General features: G+C 39.6%; 1 protein-coding gene across 2 annotated transcripts; it reads left to right on the forward strand.

Moving 5' to 3' along the window:
* The first annotated feature begins 101 nt into the window (after positions 1-101).
* On the forward strand, positions 102-18,686 carry myofl (myoferlin like). 2 transcript variants are annotated; one of them, XM_026354995.1, is made up of 53 exons: positions 102-370; positions 830-885; positions 1,004-1,095; positions 3,026-3,134; positions 3,334-3,430; positions 3,556-3,725; positions 4,100-4,228; positions 4,630-4,692; positions 4,813-4,863; positions 5,022-5,052; positions 5,162-5,277; positions 5,423-5,549; positions 5,654-5,757; positions 5,850-5,918; positions 6,004-6,047; positions 6,131-6,213; positions 6,456-6,580; positions 6,667-6,780; positions 6,968-7,145; positions 7,795-7,919; positions 8,037-8,146; positions 8,307-8,499; positions 8,632-8,787; positions 8,884-9,015; positions 9,098-9,261; positions 9,692-9,806; positions 10,546-10,648; positions 10,750-10,889; positions 10,972-11,136; positions 11,404-11,488; positions 11,702-11,779; positions 11,946-12,127; positions 12,278-12,436; positions 12,562-12,663; positions 12,880-13,041; positions 13,140-13,305; positions 13,398-13,468; positions 13,563-13,577; positions 13,672-13,770; positions 14,025-14,153; positions 14,575-14,730; positions 14,895-14,986; positions 15,111-15,281; positions 15,478-15,626; positions 15,773-15,912; positions 16,063-16,151; positions 16,234-16,329; positions 16,422-16,563; positions 16,685-16,784; positions 16,929-17,113; positions 17,200-17,309; positions 17,401-17,548; positions 17,711-18,686. In XM_026354995.1, exons 1-53 carry the CDS (start codon positions 283-285, stop codon positions 17,747-17,749), a joined length of 6,114 nt encoding a protein of 2,037 aa, XP_026210780.1. In that variant the 5' UTR covers positions 102-282; the 3' UTR covers positions 17,750-18,686. The 2 variants fall into 2 exon arrangements, with proteins under 2 accessions (XP_026210780.1, XP_026210781.1); XM_026354996.1 differs by lacking the exon at positions 17,711-18,686 and having other exon boundaries at positions 17,199-17,309; positions 17,401-17,542.
* The last annotated feature ends 55 nt before the right edge of the window (positions 18,687-18,741 follow it).

Raw genomic sequence — 18,741 nt, forward strand, 5'->3', positions numbered from 1 at the left:
ATGTGGAGGCATTAAAAAAAAATATGTTCTTGCACAATGATGTCAAGATTATAAGTATTAAAAAGGCAAAGAGGAGGGTATGTGTCATATGCAGATAGATGCTTGGTGCGTTTTTCCCACCTGACCCAGGCTGGTGTGCTGTGTTTCATGGCTCTGACTCATGAATGAGGCTGCCCTCCGGAATTCATCTGCTCGGCACAGCTGTGCTTCACTTCCCCCTGTGAGGGCTCCACCTCAGCGGAATAGGATGCTTTTCTTGGTGTAAATTTGGACTTTGTAAAAATGCTGCGGGTCAATGTAGAGTCCGCTAGTGGGATCCCAAAAAAGAAAATTGGAAACCCAGATCCGATAACTACGATAGTCTTTAGAGGTGAGGTTGACTGCTTTATTTTTCTTTTGTTGGTCACTTTAGTACATGCACATACTGTAGCATGTCCTTCAAACTACCACCTAGATGTTATCAGCTGGAGATCACTTTTACTTCACTTTTAAATGTAAAGCCAGTATAGTAGTCATAGTAGTTTAGGTTGATTTATTCCTCTAAACTGAATCTCAATATTTTAGCAGTGATTCATGCAAAACGAAGAAGCATCCTTATAAGGCGAGAATAACTCTCTATCCCCCAAAGAACAACTCCTGTTCCTTATTATTAGGATTTATTTAGGCACCTTGATGCATAAAGTGTAGTTTCAAGCAAAACTAAAATATTGTTAACTATTGAGTTTTTAATTAATTGTATTTAAAGAAACTTATTTATGTCCGCTATAAGTGATTTATATTGTGGTAGGGTTTGTTTTTTATTTGCTTTATAATAAATATGTTCTCATAGGTGAAAAGAAGAAAACCAAAGCCATCAACAATGAACTGAATCCTGTTTGGAATGAAGTAAGTGGTTATTTCTAGTTAACTGTGTGGTGGATATCCTGCTGCTCCTCAGAGCTATTAACAGAGTTAAAACTACTGTATGTTTGTGAATGTAATTGTCGCTTCTTTGTAATTACAGGTGCTTGAATTTGATCTGAAAGGCTCCTCCTTGGATGCATCTGCATTCATTGACGTGGTGGTGAAAGACTATGAGACAATCGGCAAACACAAGTATGTGCATGAAAAGCATCATACACAGAAATTATAACATATTTGATTGTAGCTGTGATGTTTAATTAAATATGCATTCTGCTAAGACGTGATCTATCAAACAATATTGAATGTGTGCTCAACGTGTTTTCGTTTTTTAAGCGTATAAATGACCTTCAGCCAACACAGCACAAATGCCAGTATTAACTTCAAACCCTGACTCACTGTTAATACTGGTGATTTTTCTATGTACTTCCCGGCCTAACAAGTTGTTAATCATTGAACTACACTTCTGTATTGTGTTTGTGGAGGAGGGCTGCTGAGTAACTGCATCATGACAGAGTGTATTGAGTCATTATAGGACCCCCCCAACACACACACTTTCAGATTGGTCTTGTAATGATAAGCTAAGTTCAAACTACTGTGCTTCAGCTTTATGATTATAATCTGTGAAAGTGCTCATCTCTCAGTTGTTCTAACTTGACTATCAATTCTACTGTTAACTATCACCAGTGTGTGTTTTTAAAGGGGCACAGTAACATGTCCTGACTACACTGAGCTGTGTGGCCACAGGACTCACTGGGATCATGTTAAGACTTGCAGCATGAGTAAAAACACACTTGTGTCTCCAGCTCTTAGGAGAGGAATGTTGCCTTAAAAGGAAAAAACACTTTTTTGAACCTCTCTATATAAAACGTTTGTTTATTATTACCTTTCTTACATATGTTGATTTTTAAAACATTGTGTGTCTCTGTCATTTTGTCTATATGGGTCAATGACTAGTCTCCCTAGTGACATGTTGTGTATAATGTAAATGTTTTGATCCAGTCACAGCGTGTGGGGGTGATGTTGGTGGGTTAGGCTTAGTTATCCTCAGTTATGTATGCACGTGGAGCTTTTTCCATTATTATTGTCTGTAGCTTGCACTGGCTTGTCATATGAATATTATTTGTTCAATCCAAAAATGAAAACATGTTGAGCACACATTCATTGTTGTTTGACAGATCAGATAAAACTTTGTACATGGTATAAAAAGTAGCAGTATTTACCACTCTGATTACTCTTTCAGTATTTAAAAAAAAACTTGCTTTTTATTATAGTGAAGTACCAAATACCTGAAATTACATTAAATGTTATGGTTTGTAGATACACTGGGGAGTTATGTATACAGAAGTTAATCTGTGTAAACCAGTTCTTGCCTGTGGCCTCTGCAGTGATAGGAGCAGTAAATTCCCAAACCAACATTCCTATTCTGCACATTTTCCAAGGATAAATAAAATGTTAAAGCTCCATGCAATGATAAATAGTGACACTACAAGAGAGTCGAAAAAGACGATCTTCACTAATATGACTGTGTCTGTTCTCATGTTGCTTACTTACAGTAAGGCTGCCTTTTCACCCGCCTCTGAGATTCTATATTTGTCCACCATCAAACTGGGCACAAGGCAACAAGCACATTCCTGTGGGAAAAGTTAATTGTTTCCATCTTCCTAGTGTTTCTTGTGCACTTTTTATTGCCTGTTTAACCAGATGGTCCTTGTCACAGAGAGAGGTATACTATTCAAAATGAGTTACTCAAGGTGGAAAATGGTCGTCACAAAAGGTGTTGCAATCCACAATTTGTCACTTTTGCTGCGTGACTGTTTGGGAGACAAAGTAACTTTGGTAGGCGTTGTGGCCTGAATTTTGACAATATTTGAAGAAGTGAAATTGAGAAGTGGAAATCTTTAGCTATTCATAATACCAGCAATAGTTGGGTCTACAGTTCAGTTGCCATCGTGGCAATGACTCAAGTTTTTCACAGCTTATGGAAGCGAAACATTTTACCATTTTTTTCCTTAAGCAATTAATTGTTACTGCCTCTTCCAACAAATGTCATTCAGGCCTCAACATTTTCTAATGTATGTGTGAATGCCTAATAAAAGGACGCGATTATGTGATTGTGTTTCAGGTTCATTGGTTCGGCAACAATCTCTCTGAGGGACTTGGCCACTGGTCAGTTGAAGTCCCTCCCTTCCAAGAATGTGCCCTTGATCAATGAGAAACAACAGGCTATTGGGGTGATTGCATTTATTTAATAACTTGTTCTTAAAGTAATTACATGTACTTATGTACGACACCTGTAATTTTGTGACATGGAAGAGGACATGGATGACTCCTGGAATCTGTATAGTGCTGCAGGAAGTAGCAGAATTTGTTTGGTACAGTTACAGATACAGTATAGCTGATCATGCTAATTTAGAAAACATTCTTTTTCAGGCAACCATTAATTTGCATATTGGATATGAGCCACCAGCTAATACAACTCCAAATCTAAATGATCAACCTGGTACGGATGTGTCTCATGTGGATGCTGGTAAGTTCCTTTGGACATAGATCCAGTATATGCTGTCTCTTACAAATGGATACAAATCCCACTAAACACACAAAAACAGTAAATGAGTATTTTTGAATATTCAAAGTTTATGATTGCTGTGCTAGGAGACAGTGAGGTGGGTGATGAGGGGGAGGCAGACATGGACGGAGGAGTTCATGGTGGAAGTTCGACAGCTCCCAACTTACCCAACCAGCCTGGGAAACCCAGTCACAAGCCAATACGTCTTAGGCATAAAAGGCACAGAGCCTTGGCCAATAAACCTCAGGACTTCCAGGTATTGTCTGAATTTTGATTACTCGGTTCCTGGATAATCACAAATACCCGTTTAGGAGGGAAATCTTGTTCTTAAACACGACATGACAGCAGGCTTCACCAGTGTAAATATACACTGAAGATTGAGCCATTGAATGCATAATGAATTATAATATTTATCCACCATGTTGGAGAATTGCCAACATGTGAACATCCTTTTGTTCTTGCAAAAAAGGGCAATTAATTTCCCACCTCATTTTCATTATGTGTCCAGAAATGTATTTGAGCAAGCTTGTGTCTGGTATTTGTCAAGCCAAATGAACCAGTGGTACCTGTTTGAAATATAATTGTCCCACTGTTTGTTCAGCTGCCTCACCGTTGCTTGTGATTGTCCAGATTCGTGTTCGGGTTCTCGAGGGTCGACAGCTTCCTGGCAACAACATCAAGCCAGTGGTTAAGGTGAATGTATGTGGACATACCCAAAGGACTCGAATCAGAAGAGGAAACAACCCGGTCTTTGATGAGGTACGAGTCCATCACCAAACAAATATACTTTCCTCTCTTTAAATAGCTACAGTATATTAGTGGTCACATACTTTCTTACCTTTGACCTTGCTTTTCTATTTTCAGTATCCTCTACATTGCCACCTAATTTTAACTATATTCATTAACAACCAGAGGTATTTCTCTCATCTGCTGTGGGGATGTGACAATGGAGCTTGAATGCAATGTCCTCAGCTATTGCTTGCATCTAATTCCTCTCTTATGCCTTTTGCCTTTTCTCAGTTTTTGCCAAAGCATCTCAGCTTAATAACTTGTAAGTCCTATAGTGTTTTGCCACAGTAACAGATAACAAAATGTGCAAGATATCAAACTGTATTGTGTTTACAGTGACAAAAGAATTAATTACTTTTTCTGTCCATCAGATGTTTTTCTACAACATTAACATGCTCCCTTCTGCACTTCTTGACGAGAGCATTTGTATTCGGGTACGTAGATAATTGCAATTTATTTACTTATTTTTTTGTGAAAGTAAAATGCCCATCTCAAATGATCAGGGAATTACTACATATACTAATGTACTGTAGCAATGTCTCTTTGCTTGACAGGTTTATGACTCCTTCTCTCTCAGAGCTGACAGCTTAATGGGAGAGTTCAAGGTGTGCAAATTTATGTCCTTTTAAATGCTTATTTATTTTATATGCATTTTGGCCTATAGTTATTTTTCACTCACTAACTCAATTTACCAGGAGTTTATCAGTTAAACTTACATTTTTTTTGTTTGTTTGTTTTTCATTTTTATTTTTGCTATAACTAGGTGGATGTCAGCTACATCTACGATGAACCAGGTCTGTCATGCAAACCTTTCCTTTTTTTTTTAGCTTCTGTGAAGATTTGTTTGTGAACACTATTATATGTGGAGGTATTTGAATGTGTTGAAAATTATAACACGCCCAGGTCATGCCATTATGAGGAAATGGCTTCTCCTGAGTGATCCTGATGACTCCAGCTCTGTGGCCAGAGGTTACCTGAAAGTCAGCATAATTATTATGGGCACGGGAGATGAGCCACCAGTGAGCATGCCTTCTTACTCTCCATCAAATTTCTCTCCACTAGACACAAAGAACAAAACAGTATAGGAAAACACCATGAAACACACTCTTCTCTCCTCTCTTCCCCTCGTTTCCACTTATTTCTCCTCTACTCTTGCTGTTGTAGAGTGAGAAGAGAGAGATAAGTGGGGAGCAGGATGACATAGAAAGCAATCTTTTGGTGCCAACTGGTGTCACTTTACGATGGGCCACTCTGAGCCTTAAAGTCTACCGTGCTGAGGATATGCCGCAGAGTAAGTGACCCATAAGTTAGAAATAATTCCTGCACCTATTCCATTCAAAGACAATCAGATCCTTTAAATGAGCGTCTACTACTAGAAATTATTTTATGTTGCAGTGGATGATGCCTTTGTTCAGATGGTAAAACAAGTCTTTGGCGGTGAAGGGGACAGAAAAAACCTGGTAGATCCCTATTTGGAAGTCAGCTTTGCTGGAAAGAAGGTATTTCATATCCAGTGAATGAGAAAAAATGTTATTCAATGCTCTTTCTGGATGAATACTATTAATTTACAACCATATTTTCTTTGTTTTAGCTGTGCTCCAAAATCATAGAGAAGAATGCTAATCCAGAGTGGAATCAAATCATAAATCTTCAAGTCAAGGTATAAAAGACTCATATTTAGAGGTATTAATTTAAAAAAAACTTCAGCACAAATGAACATCTTTTAACTTCCACCCCCACTCTAGTTCCCTTCCATGTGCGAATCTATCAAGCTGACTGTGTTCGACTGGTAAGAGATGAAATCCACTAAAAGCTGCATAAATTACTTTAATATCACAGTCAATATTTAAGATGTCAGATGTTGTTTTGCAGGGATCGTCTAACCAAGGATGACGCTGTAGGAACAACGTTTCTGAATCTGAGCAAAATTTCGTCCTCTGGTGGAGAGATGGATGGTAATTTTGTAATGATGCAATATGACATTTATATTTATGGAATAAACATTACAACAAAACAATGATATGGCCATACATATTTTTAAAAAGATAAGCTATATAGTATTTAGATTTATAGTACAATGATTGTGGAAATAATGCTCTGTTTAACCTGCTGCTTATGTTTGTGAATCTGTTTTCACACACTGTTTAAGCCAGCTGTGTTCAGGTGGGTTTTAAACAGAATAAACTCTGTTTTGCAGTGAGCAACACATCATCAGAGGTTGGTTTTCTCCCAGCTTTTGGGCCTTGCTATGTCAACCTGTATGGTAGCCCAAGAGAATTCACTGGTTTGCCCGACCCATATGAAGAACTGAACTTTGGCAAGGTAAAACAATACTGCCGCTACGCTAGACGTATGATATTTCATCTTCATAAGTATGTAGGCATAAGGTTTTTCCATTTCTGTTGCAGGGTGAAGGGGTTGCATACAGGGGGAGAGTCCTTGTTGAGCTGTCTACAGAGCTGGATGGAAAGATTGATAAAAATGTTGATAATATCTCCAGTGATGACATCCTGGTGGTGCAGGTATACATTGCATACTGTTTATACTGGAAGCCAGTAATTGGTAGTAGATTTAGATTTTACAAGTCATTTATTGTTTAACAACTATTTCTCTTTCATGATTTGTTGCTGGAATCATGAAAGAGAAAATAGACAAACAATATTTCTCCTTTAACTTCTGACGCTACCACATCCTTTTTACCGAGGGCAGAAATACCAGCGGAGGAGGAAGTACTCTATGTGCGCTGTGTTCCACAGTGCATGCATGCTGCAAGAGCCTGGTGAGCCAATTCAGTTTGAGGTCAGCATCGGCAACTATGGTAACAAGCTGGACTCCACATGCAAGCCCTTGGCATCCACCACCCAGTACAGTTTTGCTGTATTTGATGGTATGAAAAGAAAATGAAAACTTGATTCTTCATTTCTAAACTTTAGACATAATCTAGTGCTTGTTTTGTTTTTTTTTCTCTAGGTTATGATAGTTATTATTTTAATGACACAACAATTGGTGGTATAAAGGCTGTATCACAACTGTTATACCACAAATTGCTGGCTCATTCTGATGTACCACTTTCATCTACATTGGTGAGAGTTTCATTGGTTTGGTGAAATGGCTGTAAATGGATCACCGTATACAAAAAATGAAAAGACCCTTTTTTAAGCATATCTGGGCACAGAAGTAAAATAAGCATGTAAAACATCAAAAAACACGTCGCTGGTGCATTTTACCAGCTGACCTGAGTCTCTTATGCACAGTGTCTGTGGACACTGGTTCTTTCTTGTTTTATTCAACAATCGAGTCAATTCAGGAGCAGTGAGACATCTGTTACTCACAGAGGACACTTGTGAGTACTTGTCTCCTTAGGACTTCCACTGTGTCCTCTATCCTGACTGGATCCAGTTGAACCATGTCTTTGCACTGTGTGTCTGTGTATTTAAGGGATCATGCAGAGTGAGATCATGTTCAGTAAATAAGGATGAGATGAACTCCACAACTTGTGTTTAAAATGACTGGGTGCATGTATTTTTTTCCCACAGGTAATCACTACTATTACCTGCCCTGGGCTGACACTAAGCCTGTGGTGATAGTCACTTCATATTGGGAAGACATCAGCCACCGTTTGGACACTGTCAATGTTCTGCTCTTCATAGCTGAGAGACTGGTGAGAATAAGTCACATTGGCACATTGGCACAGTGTTAGCCTAAATATCACACATGTTTAAAACGCGAAACTGCTCAATAATTGGTTTTTATCTGTCTTTGTGAATATCTGTTTTAGGAGTCCCACCTCTCCTCTTTAAAAACAGCCATATTAGCCAAGGTGTCAGAGACACGTCTAGCAGATATGTGGCTCAAACTAATCGATCAGTTTATTGAGGACCTAGACAGGTAAGACAGAGCCAGACAGATCCTACGCCATATCTGTTGGATTTATGAAGTAATACTACATATCATAATTACATAGCTGTAACTCTGCATTTGGTCACAAATCTTCAGTACAAACATCCAAATTTTCACTGAATTCTGTTGTTGTTCTCTTCTCTGACAGTTTCCAGCTTCCAGTGCTGGAGGGCCACCCCAATGTGACCACACTGGATCTCCAAATGAAAACCCTGCGTGATGCTGCTATAGACAGCATCAAACAGACAGCCAAACACATAAGAGAGGAGGCCACAGATATTAAGGCTACTGTCAGCGACATTGAAGACTGGTTGGACAGGATTAAGCAGCTGGCAGAAGAGGTCAGGAAAAAAATTATACTGCAAATTTAAATGCAGCCCGACGCACACTTCTAGAAAATACACTCTGTGTACCTCAAGCACATTTGATTAGAACTTGAATTATACAGCTGAAATGTTGTGTGTCTCCATAAGCCTCAGAACAGCATGCCAGATGTGATCATCTGGATGTTGAGAGGAGAGAAACGGGTGGCCTTTGCCCGGGTTCCAGCCAACCAGATCCTTTACTCCAGCGTCAGTGAACAGTCCTGTGGCAAACACTGTGGACGAACCCAGACCATATTCATGCAGGTACAAGTGTAATCAGCATACAGCAACACATTTGTTTATTTTTATGACATTGTTTCATTTCAGAAAGACTCACTCTGATGACTTCTCATTTGTTAGTATCCCATGGACAAAAACAAAGGTGTGAAGATCCCTGTTCAACTGCGGGTCAGCATGTGGCTTGGTCTCTCTGCCGATGAGAAGAAGTTCAACAGCTTTTCAGAGGGAAACTTCAGTGTATATGCTGAAATGGTACAGTAGCAACACAGAATATTAGCAATTTCAAAAATATGCAAACACTGCTGAGTTTTTACCAGCTGTTGTGTCTTTGCAGTACGAGAACCAGGCTCAGGTGTTTGGGAAGTGGGGAACCACTGGTTTGGTTGGTCGCCATAAGTTCTCAGACGTGACTGGAAAGGTGAAACTCAAACAAGAACGCTTTATGCCACCACGAGGATGGGAATGGGAGGGTGACTGGTTTGTTGACCCTGAGCGATGGTAAGTTTATGAATCGCTGTTTATCAGACACGAACACAAACTCCCTCATGATTCATAGCTTGTACTGTTAAGTGCAAACATCCTGTTTATCACAGTGCAGTTGAATACACTTCTTATTGCAGCTCTGTAAAATTGTCAGTAATCACAGTGAATGCTTGTACTAGTCACAGCACAGAACCAAACCATGAGTACAATTAGAGGAAATGAAAAGGAATTCAGCATCAGCCAATGTTTTGGTTTAAGGAGACTCCTTCCCTCCATTAGTGAGTCCTACTTCTGACGTGCTTACATTCTCCCTTCAAGGTCGATGTAAATCATTTAAGCACTCTGAGCCCAGTCTTCCTGAGTTGTTTATCATGGTCTAGCATAGCTACTGTCTGAGTCACAAAACCTCTCATCAGCCTATGTGCTGCGGTGGTGTTTTCTGCAGCCTGTTGACAGAAGCAGACGCAGGCCACACAGAGTTCACAGACGAAGTGTTTCAGAATGAAACACGTTTCCCTGGTGGGGAGTGGAAGCCTGCTGCAGAGCCCTACACAGACGTGGTACGACATACTGATCTCTCTTTCACACACACGTGCACACGCATACACTTGTTTAACTTTTGGGACATTTTATGAAAAATGTGGGTGACGATAACGGCACAAAAGCTTTATTTGTTGAGTTATTTTCAATCTTATCAGTTTCCCCTGTGCAGTAATGTACTTAGCTGCTTTGTGGCGTATGACTGTTTATGGATTCGTGTTTAGATGTGTGATTTAATTAGCGCTGCTACAAATGGTTATACCATTATTTTAAGTTGAACAATAGCTAAAAAATCTCAAGTGACTATGTGATTATTATTACCACACTCTGCTGTCTTCCTCAGCTCTGTGGAGTGTTTTACCATCTGTCAGCTCATTGTTTTGGTTTATGACCTGCAGCTTTATTGTTTTTAGATGTAATCTCATTACTGACACATCAGACAGGGACATTGTCTTCAGTTTAAAATCTGCGATAAATCATGTGGTAATATACAGATGTTAAACACACAATCTTAGAGACAACAAATATAGTGGAGCATTTACCAGTTAAAGAGCCAGAAATGTCCCTAAGGAGTTGGTGATGGAGATCAAGATAAGCTTCAAGTGTAGTGAATATTAGACTTCATCAAGGCCCAAAGTATCTTCTTTTTTATCACCAACTGCTATTACAAGGATTGTGATTGTTATTGGTAGTGGAATATAAAGATACTATCTAGATATAACTGACATAAATTACTGACATTGTGTCTGTGTTGTATAGAATGGAGAAAAGGCTCAGAGCCCAGGAGAGTTTGAGTGTCCACCCGGATGGACCTGGGAGGACGACTGGAGCTTTGACAGCAACAGAGCTGTAGACGAGAAAGGTGCGTTTTCACAATTTTAAACATGTGTTGTCATGTTTAAAATGACAATGAGTGAATTATAACCAGGTCTGTTTGTACCTCTTTGTTTCTTTTGACCTTAGGTTGGGAATATGGGGTTACCATTCCTCCTGATGATAAACCCAAATCCTGGGTTGCAGCAGAGAAGATGTACCATGTCCATCGCAGGAAGAGACTTGTAAGACCGAGGAAGAAGACATCTAATAAAACCGCTACTGCTGAGGTGAGGAAGTGGCAGATGAGAAGAAGAGTTGACTTGACAGACATGAGTGCAGGTTCCCATTCGTTTCTTGTCTATTCTTCAGAGACGAGACCCAGGGGAAGGGTGGGAATACTCCTCCCTGATTGGCTGGAAGTTCCACAGGAAGGAACGCTCCTCTGACACGTTTCGCCGCCGCCGCTGGAGGAGAAAGATGGTCCCATCAGATTGCATTGGGGCCTCTGCTATATTCAGACTGGAAGGAGCACTAGTGGGTTTTGGTTAACTCCTGTGAGAAATGAATTTCTGTTGTAATCTTAAATATTCCCTTACAGGGTAGTTGCCATGACAACAAGAGTTATTTAATGACAAATGAGTCACATCCTGTAATTATTCCCCAGCATGTCCCTGTTCCTGTTAGATATTGGCAAAAAACTCAAGAAGTTTGTTTTAGTTCTGCATTTGTTTCTTCAAGTTTTATTTTCATGTTTACTGTGAGGTTTTCCTTCTTGCACCTCACCCTACACTTTGTTAACAGGGTGTTGATGTGGACGAGACCAGTAAAACGGATGCAGCAAAACTGTTTGGTGCCAACACACCCACTGTTTCCTGCTACTTTAGCCGTAAGTATTTTGATCAGATAAAAATCATTCCTGGTCACTGATGCTGATTAAAGGCTCTGTTTCTTATACTTCCTAACTGATTCTAATGCACGATAACACTGGAAAAAATATGTCTTCATGCATAATTAACAGTGTATCAGTTGTCCTGTGAGATTATGAAACTTTTTAGTGGTGGCACAGTCGAGCATGTTGATAAAAACAGTCTCCCCTCAGGGTCCTATACCTACCACCTCAGGGTGTACGTGTATCAGGCAAGGAATCTCTGTGCCATGGACAAAGACAGTTTCTCAGGTAAAAACAAAGCAGTGAATTTGTGGCTTAGTATACAACATGCAGACAATGGGCAACCCGGATCAAGAGGGAATAATGACATCTACACATTATGCTGAAAGTTAATATGAAAATATCACACTTGCTTCCTCAGCTTAAATCACTTTAATCCTCTTGTCCTCTCCAGATCCATATGCCCACGTGTCATTCCTACATGTAAGTAAGACCACAGAAGTCAAAAGGGCCACTCTGAACCCCACGTGGGATCAGACACTTATCTTTGAGGACATTGAAATCTATGGAGACCCACAGACCATTGCCCGCAACCCTCCTGATGTGGTGTTGGAGCTCTATGACAGTGATCAAGTGGTATGTGATGTGTTTAATCTATCAAATTCTGATCAATTTACAATATCATAGGGTTTTATCATAGACATTCAACTGTGGCCCATGATGCATATGCTGTACAGTAATCAGGCTTTGCTGTGTGTTGGTGTGCTGCTGTACTTGATTCCCTAGGGTAAAGATGAGCCTATGGGTCGCTGCACATGCCCCCCACTGGTGAAACTGAACCCCAGTGTGGATGTCAGCCCTAAACTGCTGTGGTTCCCAGTCACGAAAAAGGGACGCAATGCTGGGGATGTCCTAGTGGCTGCAGAGCTCCTTCTGAAGGACAAGGTAAAAGAAGCATGTGCCCATGTTTCTCTACATTTATTATAATGTGTAAAAGACTCGCCACAGGAAATAAACATACTGTAGATCAAGGTTGTGAAACTATGCTAAGGGGGTGCTTTGCCCTTCAGGCGAAGGATGGGGATCTGCCCTTGACCCCTCCTCGGCACAGAGAGAAGCTCTACATGGTTCCCCAGGGAATTAGACCTGTAGTGCAGCTCACCGCAATTGAGGTAAACCATCCAGCTCCTTTGACATTTTCTATAAATTCCTTTCACACACTTTACAGGACTAGACAAGACCAGCCTAACCCTAAGTTACCTGCTGTGGTTCACTTCTCAACTGTAACTCACTTTCTTCCATTCACTTATCTCATACCACTATGCCAGTGCCTCAATCTGCCCATACTAGTTTTTGTAAGTGTTGTTAATGTGTTTATTTGAAACCAGGTCTTGACTTGGGGCTTAAGGAACATGAAGACCTACCAGTTGGCCACAGTTTCTTCCCCAAGTTTGATAGTTGAATGTGGTGGTGAGATTGTTCAAACTGCCGCCATCAAGCACTTCAAAAAGAACCCAAACTTCCCTGGATCTGTGCTGCTTCTCAAAGTGGTACTGCTTATTAAACTTTATAGAGAAAATATTAAGACCTCTGCAGGTATTTCATTGATTTTAACTATTTTCTTACATGGCCTGTTGTCTCACTACAGCTTCTTCCCAAAGAGGACATGTACACCCCTCCCATTACGCTGAAGGTAATTGACCACCGACCCTTCGGTAGGAAACCTGTAGTGGGTCAGTGCACCATTGACTGTCTGGAGGAGTTCCGCTGTGATCCGTATCGCATTAATACTGATGTCTGCATGTCTGCTAGAGGTACAGTATACATCTACAACCACGTGCATTGATTATCACTTACACACAATTGGCTACAGTGAGTAGTGATGAACTTTTCCATTAACTTCCAGTTGCAATGATAGCTGCTGCTCAGGGAGATGTTGTCATAGACATTGAGAAGCGTCCCATAATGAAAACTGAGGTAAATAGAAGTAACCACATAAGTAGTCTGACAAGCTTTATACATCTGCGTGTTTTTATTAAAAAGTATTGCTTTTTTGATTTTCTCATTACAGCTTCAAGTAGAAATGGTAAGGTTTTCCTATTTCAGCCTTCTTTTTAGTCTGCTGATACATAGTGTCTCTAAAAATTAAATTAGGCCAATCATTATTTTCCATTGTGTAGGAGGAGGAGACAGTAGACTGGTGGAGTAAGTTTTATGCCTCTGTCGGAGAGCAGGAGAAGTGCGGACCTTACCTGAAAAAGGGATATGACACATTACAAGTGAGGACATGCCATCACACACTGCAAAAACACAAGAACTGATTTAATCTGTGCTTGAGTTTACAATGGTTTTTACAAGCTAAAGGTATCGAAATGTGACAGACAGGGTTGCAGTTAGAAAGTCCTTGTTGTGTCCTCTTGGAAGTCAAGAACTTACAGCAACATATCCAAAATCACGAGCATTAAGAAAACTGCAGTATTCCCCTGCTGTGAGAAAACACACGATTTAACCTTATTGGATCATCTGTTTTTAGGTATACAATGGTGAACTGGAACACGTGGCACAGTTCCAGGGACTCACTGATTTCTGCAGCACTTTCAAACTTAAACGAGGAAAGACTGAGGATGAGGAAGAGGATCCCTCTGTGGTGGGAGAGTTCAAGGTAAAGGAATGTTACTGTCTGCCACAAGGCATCCCATTACTGAACCACTGTTGCGTCTACATGAAATCCATTTGCACTTAATCTTGTAGTCTTTGTCTGCCCTCCAGTGGAAGCTAAACAGCTTAGAAATGCTAGACTGTCCCAGATAAGCAATTAAGTTGTACATAATTTATTATATACCATAGTGAAACATTACATTATCTTAAAAATATTAGCAATATAAAAACATTACCTTGCCTAAAATGATTTAGTACATTTCAACGGTTGTATATTTTAATTGTGCCAGTGTGTTCCTCGCTTTTTTAATTTACTGTATAATTTTATAACCTATTTTTACCTCGGCTATGATCATAATTAATTTTAGGTGAGAACTACAGTATATGTAACCAAAGGGGCTGTTATGTTTGCTATGTTGCTGTAGGGCTCATTCAAGATTTACCCACTGCCTGATGACCCAGGGGTTCCAGCACCACCTCGCCAGTTCACAGAGCTTCCTGAGAGTGGCCCTAAGGAGTGTCTGGTCAGAATATATATAGTCCGCTGTATTAACCTGCAGCCTAAAGATACAAATGGCTTGGTGAGTTTTGTATGACCCTACTGCTGAACAACCACCTTAGTTTAGTGAGAAACTATCCAGATTGAAGGAGAAGTCACCACTCTTGTATGTAGTCTTAGATTCAAGAAGAAAATTGCTTGTTGCTACTGAAGCTATAACCCTTTTTGCTTTGCATTTAATTTCAGTGTGACCCATACATTAAGATTACACTGGGGAAGAAAACACTGGATGACAGAGACCACTACAAGCCAAACACCCTTAACCCAGAGTTTGGGAGGTGTGTCATCACTGTGACCCCTTTTGTTCCTTTTTTGTTTATTCAAATGATTAAAACACAGTTTTGTGTGTAGGGTCATACCTTAAAAATAAATTAATTCATTCGAATCATCATTAATATCCAGGATGTTTGAGCTGTCCTGCTTCCTACCTCAAGACAAGGACCTGAAGATTGCTGTGTATGATTATGACTTGCTGAGCAGTGATGACAAAGTGGGTGAGACAGTCATTGATTTGGAAAACAGGCTCCTGTCCCGATTCAGGTCGTGCTGTGGCTTGCCACAGACTTACTCTGTGTAAGTATATCCTTGTTGTGTATTTATGTACTCTTACCTGTATTTACAGTATGCTGACATATCTTGAAAATTACGCCAGGGGTTTCTCCTTTTAATTTCATTCATTTCTCAGCTAATCTGTGCAAAACAACCTTACCTCTATGCTGTGATTAAGTTAACATTACACTGAGACCTAATTGATCCTGTTTTGTTGTAGGTCAGGGATCAATCAGTGGAGAGACCAGCTGAAGCCATCTCAGATCCTCCAGAACTTGGCCAGAATGAGAGGTGTTCCTCCTCCACACATAGAGGGAGATGGAAACTCACTGTCTTTCTCAGGAAGACAATACAACCTGCAAGATTTTGGTACTGCTCATGATTTACTTTATAAGTCTATTTTATTATTATGTAGTATTGTTATGTAGAATTTCCTTTATGTAGAATAACAATTAGCCTTAACAGTTTGATTTTGTTCTCTGTTTCCCTTTTGTGATCTTTTACATCCTCTTCAGAGGCAAACACTGTGATCCACTCACACTTGGGCCCAGCCAGAGAGCGACTGGCCCTGCATGTCCTCAGAAATGAAGGCCTGGTACCAGAGCATGTGGAGACCAGAACCCTGTGCAGCACCCACCAACCCAACCTATCTCAGGTTAAAACAATAGTAGTGATATTTATTTTTTTTAGCAAAGATATAATTAGGAACATTCTTTAGTGTTTGAACATCTGTGCTCTGCAGAATGAACCTTTTTGTGCTTAACAGCTTTTTTTTAAAGAGAATTGTCCTTTTCTGCAAATACAGGGACAAATTCAAATGTGGGTAGACATTTTCCCTAAGAGCTTTGGTTTGCCAGGGCCTCCATGTGATATCACTCCACGTAAAGCCAAGAAGTGAGAGCACTTGACAAAATAATATTTTATCATAATCCATTCAAGGATCAATTATAATGTATGTATAATGTATTTGAAACAGGTACTTCCTACGGGCCATCATTTGGAACACAGCTGATGTTACTCTGGACGAGACAAGCATCACTGGAGAAAAAATGAGTGACATCTATGTGAAAGGGTACAATAGTTTCCTCATGTGTCTTAATTAAATATATATTGGATTTAATTAAAAATAGCTCATCTGGATAAAATCTCCCCATGTTTTCCCAGATGGATGCCAGGAATGGAGGAGGACAAGCAGAAGACTGATGTCCACTACAGATCCCTGGATGGTGATGGAAATTTTAACTGGAGGTTCATCTTTGGGTTCGACTACCTGCCTGCAGAACAGCTGTGTGTCGTTTCAAGGAAAGTGAGTGAAATCATGGTTCAAGAACAAAGCATCAAGTGATTGTAGTTCATGTCCATATGCATTTTGTTGCAACGGTATAATTGTAAGTCATTATACAAATAAGGTTTCTGTCTTTTTACAGGACCACTTTTGGAATCTGGACAAAACTGAGTTTCGGATTCCTCCTAAACTGACAATCCAGATTTGGGACAATGACAAATTTTCCCTGGATGACTACTTAGGTGAAGCAGCATTGATATTAATCCCATTTTGTGCCATCACAAGATAAAGGGGAAACCTTGAAAAACAGATTTTCTATAATGTGGGCACTGTACCGGTGCAACATAAATAAATGTTATCTTTTTAAATCCAAATCTGTGTCATAGGGTCAATTGAGCTGGACCTACTCAATCTGATTCCTCCTGCCAAGACCCCAGAAAAATGCAGCCTGAAGATGTTGCCAGGGATGATGAACTCCAAACGTCCACCACCCAACTCGCTCTTCTCCCAGAAGTCTGTTCGAGGCTGGTGGCCGTGTGCAATTCAGATGGATGGAAAACATGTGCTTGGTGTATGTTTATGTCAACAGCAAATTCTCTAGTTAGTTTTTTTTTTCACCTGGTTTCTGTTTAAATCTTTGTTTCAATATTTCACAGGGGAAAAGTAGAGATGACCTTGGAGATAGTGGAGGAGAAGGAGATGGAGGAGAGACCTGCAGGGAAAGGCAGAGATGAGCCCAACATGAATCCCAAACTGGACCTACCAAAGTAGGAAATTTGTCTTTTCAAAAACACAATTGCAAATAGTTTTACATCGGTTTACATACTTTGAATAATACTATCTGTCTTCATTCTACAGCCGCCCTGACACGTCATTCTTCTGGTTTACAAATCCCTGCAAGACCATGAAGTTCATCGTTTGGCGCAGATTTAGATGGATTTTCATTGGAGTGGTTCTTCTTCTGCTGGTTATCTTGTTCCTGGGGATCCTGTTCTACTCACTGCCCGTAAGATCAATCAGTGCAATTTGCAGTATTTGATTATTTCTGCAGCCACTATGAGTTACATTTTTGTTTTCTTTCATAATAACAATGTTGGTATTATGTTAAAATGTATTTGAATGTTCATTCACTGCCGTATGAGTGATTTTTTAAATATTCTATTTTCAGAATTACATATCAATGAAGATTGTGAAGCCTTTCTCCTGAGGAGCTATGCAAAGACATTGTCTTCCTAGAGCAGAATCTACAGTTGTCTTCATTAACATCCCTCTAAATATGCAGTAACTTTCTCTGCTGCTGTCATAGCACAATAATACTCATCTATGCTTTCCTCTCATCAGAGATGTCTATTTTTATTTTTTGCACTCTCATCATTACTTGAACTGTATCTCTTGCACAGCACAATTTATCGAGAATATTAAGAATCAAATATTCATAAAGTTTGATACAAGGAAATGATTCATATATTGTCATATTATGAAGAGTCTATTTTGAGTGTGAGTTCCATACAAATGCTGATGAAAGAAAAACATGAAAAAATCTTATCACTTTATACAGAAATTTCAGATGGATTAACAGGGTTGACATAAGTTTCCTTAGAGTCAGACAGTCAGAAATAACAATTATTGTATAAATTGAATCAATTATTATAGGAAACAATAAAAAGTAAATTAAGTAAGAGCAATAGTGTCAATACTGGATTACCACCTAGGCAAAGCGAAGAAGTACTCCGGACTCCCAGATACTTCAGAAGTCCCAAGTGTTCTCCACATCATTTGGGACTGGGAAGTTGAATAATCATTAATAATTTGTTTTGCTGGAGTGCCTAGGTAGCCAAATGGTTAGAGTGCATACCCCATAAGGGCAGTGTGCTGGGTTTGAGTCCAGCTGGGGAGCTTTGCTGTACGTCATACTACTTATTTTCAATGTCTCAAAAAAAATGTATTAAATGATTTGATTGATTGATTGTTAGAAAACGGTGGAAAACAACTTTAACTTATTCCTACTGTCTGAATATAATGACCGTCACTGGGTTACATAATGATGGTTGTATGGTGATCACTTTGTATAATAACTTGTATAACTCACTTAAACTACTGCTACTTTATAATAAATTTAATGGTTTGATTAGTCTCAGAAACAATGCCACAGTGTGTTTCAATGTGCATATAAATCAATCTGAAAAGCTGGTGAGCTGT

This window comes from Anabas testudineus, chromosome 15 (assembly GCF_900324465.2).
Source record: "Anabas testudineus chromosome 15, fAnaTes1.2, whole genome shotgun sequence".
Lineage (NCBI taxonomy): Eukaryota > Metazoa > Chordata > Actinopteri > Anabantiformes > Anabantidae > Anabas > Anabas testudineus.

Bases quoted from the DNA above. Each gene is read 5' to 3' on its own strand.
- myofl (XM_026354995.1), top strand. From the start codon at position 283: ATGCTGCGGGTCAATGTAGAGTCCGCTAGTGGGATCCCAAAAAAGAAA. The intron at 11,780-11,945 runs GTAAAAACAAAG...TGTCCTCTCCAG, and splicing joins GGACAAAGACAGTTTCTCAG to ATCCATATGCCCACGTGTCA. The intron at 16,785-16,928 runs GTGAAGCAGCAT...TCTGTGTCATAG, and splicing joins TTCCCTGGATGACTACTTAG to GGTCAATTGAGCTGGACCTA.